At 38.5% G+C, this 5,000-nt stretch overlaps 1 protein-coding gene and 1 pseudogene across 1 annotated transcript in view; both read right to left on the minus strand.

Moving 5' to 3' along the window:
* The window catches only part of LOC125036462 (selenoprotein M-like), a 5,095-nt gene extending 4,805 nt beyond the window's left edge, over positions 1-290 (minus strand). The window contains exon 1 of the mRNA XM_047629059.1: positions 150-290. Coding sequence (XP_047485015.1) covers positions 150-254 — 105 coding nt within the window. The 5' untranslated portion in view covers positions 255-290. The remainder of the gene's footprint in view (positions 1-149) is intronic.
* An 871-nt stretch (positions 291-1,161) lies between these two features.
* LOC125032091 overlaps positions 1,162-5,000 on the minus strand; it is a 9,035-nt pseudogene continuing 5,196 nt past the window's right edge.

The following is a 5,000-nucleotide window of genomic DNA, read 5'->3' on the forward strand; positions in this document are numbered from 1 at the left end:
AGGTTTAAACTAGGAAAACGCCAAACGTCAAAATACAACACTTGGTATCCGTGACAACCCGTAACCTCCATACTCCTTGTCCATGGCAGGCTTCTCTCTCTCTACGAATGCATTCCTGATTTCACCGAAGAAACGATCATTCCGCTTACCTCAACGCGAGCCTTGGCAATGTCAGTCTCACGTAATTCTTCAGCGAGTGTGTAAGAGAACACGGCCCCCAGCAGGAGGAGGAGCTTGAGACTCCCTTTCGCCATGGTTGCTAGGCCCGAACTGAGGGAAATGCTTTGGCGGTGGGAGGACGTCAACTGAAGATGACTTATGGGAAATTAACCTATGATTCAGTTCTAGATTTAAATATATATATATATTAATATGTATGAATGCCTCTGTATATAAGGGGTGATTTTGTCGGTCCAAATACAACCGATGAAGACAGAACGGAATAAAAAAAATAGGTTTTTATTTTTTCTAATATCTGTTAAAACTCTCGAATATAAAGAGAAAGTAAACACTACGATTTTCCTCCGATACATCTTTAATTTGCTACGCTTCACACTCCAGTTCATATTAATCATTGGAAAGTGTCGTTATAACTCATTTGACTAAAAAAACAAACATGTTGGACGATGCGCATTTGTTGCGAGTCGTTTAATTTGCTGCTTATGTTTATTTTCCCATTTCTTCTCCCTTTATGATTTAAGAAGAATCATTAAGAAAGGTTTCTTTTTAATGGCAAGAAAAACGTAGTGTACGTGAAAATCAATACGTCAGGACAAAGAGGCTTGATTTACAAGACTACGAGCACATTTTCATAACGATTTAGTATCGAGTATATTGATAAATCTTGCTCAAAAGATGGGATTTCCATGAAGTAGACGAAAACTCTGCAAAACCTTCATGCAGTCTATCAATGCCGCATGATAAAAAACAATGATTATGTTTATCTACCTTTACATTTAGACGATACCAGCTTCATCAGAATATGACGGGTTTCACGCAAGCCTCCAGACATGATAATTCACTTGACTGGCAGTGCATAATGAACTTCCAAAGAAATAAAAAAGGCTACCCGCTGATTACATATTTTTCTTTCTTATTCTTTTAGCATGGCCAAATTAGTCCATCTCCATACGAAGAAAGGTTATTAAAACATAACAGGCATCTGTTTAAATCACACATCTTATTATGATTTGTCATGAGTCTGTAAACGGGCAGGGCACACGGCCGTCAGCAGCCAGGCCGACTTTAGACTTCCGAGGACGACGTGAGTATTAAACCCTTTCCACCGTCCTCTTCATGGTGTCGCCCGACCGCCGACGACCCTCTGCCCCGCCACATTCACTCCCCATCACAATACAACGGGTGGTGAAAAAGTACAAAGGAGGAAACGCAGTTCATGAACTGATACATCTTCAACATCTTAATTTACACACCATGGATCGTTTTTTTTTTTTTCATGTGCATCTAACATGGTTTAATTACACACGCTACAAATCAAATGGGAAGGAGGGATAAAATAGAACACGTGGCCCGCCACCAATGGAAGTGCCTGGCGTGTGCTGTTGAACTACATTTCATTCGGTTAAAAAAATCACATCCTAGAGTTCCACCCTCTCCTTGTAAGGCCCTTCCCGGTACTGGTCGGGGACCTCCTCGTCCTTCTTGGTCTTCTTGTAAAAGCCCTTCTTCAGCATGAGCATGTTGCACTCTTCGCGGTTTAACTCGGACAGAGGCAGACGCTCCACTTCCTGTTTGGTGGGGGAAGTGTGGGAACAAGTCATTAAAAGGAGGTCAACTATAGAATATATTAGTTGTTGCATATAAACTTCTGTTATCACGAATTTCACCCTTCCGTATGATTAAAAAAAAAAAAACTACAATAAAAAAACATTCCAAATTCAATATTCACACAAACAAGTATATAAAACAAAGTGTCCATGTAGTATACAAATGACTAACCTCATTTGAAGCATTGAGCAGCACCAGCTCAGGAGGGGCACCACCGATGAACTTCACTTCGGCGTTGTGGCTGTTAAGCAGTTAAGGAAAAGGCAATAATTCTGCTTTCGACCAAGGGTTCCCAATCAAAAATCCCCCGGTTGCCTGTAGGTGTGCAAATATAATACTAGAGAGTCTGAACTATAGATAAAAGAAACAAGAAGCCCCAGCGTATAGTGTAGAATTACTGACGATAAGGCTGCAAAAATCAAAATTCGAGCTGTTGACTAACATTTGCTCTTTATATTGAACAATGGCTGTAATATGGTTGTTACAAGCTCTGAAGCCTTTTCCCCAGCCTTTCAAATTAGGACAAAAATACAGGAAGATTAGCAAGGACGACCCTCATCTACGTTTCGCACTGCCAATTTAAACTAATTCTCAAGTGTCAACGGAGTAACATCAATTAGCTCATTAAATGTTTTTTTTACCTGTCATTCTCTCGTTTGCATAACCCATTACATATGTCTTTCAGAAAAAATGAAACGAGAGGGAAAAATTGTTGAGTGTATAAACCTTCAAAGACATTTATCCAAATAAAAGGGGCTATTGTGTAAAATAAAGTTAGGAACCACAGCTCTGGATTGTGCAATACTATACCATACAGAGAACATAATACTCAATGCTAATGCTATACGAGTGTAAAACGACCCACCCGCTAAATACTTCAATTACCATTTTTATCTTACAAAGGGAACGACCATAACGACTCCAAACGATACAATACACAAAAGCAAATCAATGCTCATGTTAAAACTTCACTGCAAAGGCCTTATATAAAAGGATACAAGAGTGGCATATCCTCCATGATGAATTTCTTCACCTGTGGGAGGCTATTCAGACGTCATCCACTGCAGCTCTGAAAAGAAATACAATGCATGTAACTAAAATGTGTATGTCATCAGTAGGTCAGCATTATGTCTATAAGTATAACCTTAATACCTATATCCAATAATCTATATGATCATATCTGGAAATGTGATTATTATGCCTGTATCTAAGTATATATGTGTGCATGTATGCCTGTATCGCATGCATGATATCTATCAATTTCATATATTTCACCAGCCAAAAAAATCAAAGCATTATGCATGTGAAACAGGATCTTATAAACTCAACCTGACGATTTCCCCGCATCATAAAGCTATCACATTCAGTCAACATCCTTATTTGCCACACACAACAAACAAAAAACAAAGAACGTGACACAGGATAAACTTGAACGTTGTCTCTGCATGTAGGATAGAGAGTCGATACACGAGGCTTCAGCATAACCGGCGTCCAAGTTATTAGGTAAATAAACTGTTCGGCCAAAGAGTAATTTACGTTCATTACTCTAAAACTGCACGTAAATTATTTCTTTCGGTCTCATAAAAAAAAAAAAAAAATCGCTTATACGTCAAATTCAACCTGTGATTGCTTTCAATAGTTATGGAGCAGTATATGCATGGTAAGTTATAACCAGAATAAAGTTGTATGCATAGGCCCAATTATACATTTGCATAATATACGATGTACGATTATACATTTGCATAATATACAATGTACAATTATACATTTGCATAATATACAATAGAGCAATGTAAACAAACATCAAAAACATAAATTTTGCAAAATAATTAACTCGTTACGTAACTATATCGATAAGGTTTGAGCTGATGAGATAGGCAGATCTGTCTACGGAGGTGCTTTCTCTTGACAGCTCAATGGGCACTCGTTCTCATGCACTCCATTTGCACTGGTTATTGAAAGAACCTTTACCAAAACCTACTTAACTTGCACTCAAACGCCCACGTGTACGAGAAAAAACAGACACACTCAAATTTAAATGTATCTTTGAAATATATCATACAGGCACAAGTGTGACAGGACACATTTACGCTCATATATATCACATAATTGCAGAGATAAAGACCGCCAAAATAACCGACACAAAGAACGAAGAGAAACCGACAGAGAGACAAAGAAGCAAAAGAGACGACCTTACTAACAAAGAAAAGAATAAAACAGTAATAAAAAAAAAAAAAATCAATCAAAACCAGGGTAAAACTTCCCTACACCCCTCCTCCCTCTCTCAGCCCGGACCAACGAGCCCGAAAAAGCCTACAAGCACAGCCCGACGTGGGAGGGGATGCAGGAAGAACCCCATCAGCATTGCAGCGAGAGAAAGCGTGCAAGGTCACCATGAGGAGGATGCACGCCATCAACATGCAACGGCTGGGTCGGTCATCCAAGAATCATAATGAAAATGTATTCATATAACTGTATATAAAAAAATACGAAATAATCATTAATGCGAGAATCAAAATGAAAATGTATCCATATAACTGTCTATAAAAATGTACGAAATAATCATTAGTGCGAGAATCAAAAGGAAAATGTATTCATGCAACTGTTTACTAAAACCTACAATCTAATTAATATGCAACAATAATACTAAAAAGTGATTTTACACAAATGTAAATTAATTAAAAACCTAGAACCTAATCAATAATTCAATGTTACAACAAACGAAACTTCTCAAAAAATAGTTTTATTTATATATCTTAAAAAAAAGTACCAAGTGAGAGGCTGGTCATTTACAAATTCATATATGCGCACACACACACACACATTCACGACTCCACAACTTGAAAGGGGATAAGCCCATGATCCTAAAACAAACAACCAAAGACTCATAACTTTAACTACCACTCACAAAACTCAAAACACAAGCGAAACGCCCCCTCGCTGATGCAACAAAACATTACCCAAAAACACCTGTGAATATCCGTGAACACCGAGCATCTCCCAGCTGTATACGAAATAAATAAAATAGAAAAGATAAGGCCATTACTTTTACAAGACACAGATGTTACACGCTATCACCCTCGCGTGTACACCTGCTCACGCGTGTACACCTGGACAGTTGACTTGGATACTATCAACCAATAGCAGAGCGCAACGTTTGGACCTGAAAAAGGGGGGGGGGGGTGAAGCAAGAGGAATGGCGTAAGGGGTAG

This window comes from Penaeus chinensis, chromosome 2 (assembly GCF_019202785.1).
Source record: "Penaeus chinensis breed Huanghai No. 1 chromosome 2, ASM1920278v2, whole genome shotgun sequence".
In the NCBI taxonomy this organism is placed as follows: Eukaryota; Metazoa; Arthropoda; class Malacostraca; order Decapoda; family Penaeidae; genus Penaeus; species Penaeus chinensis.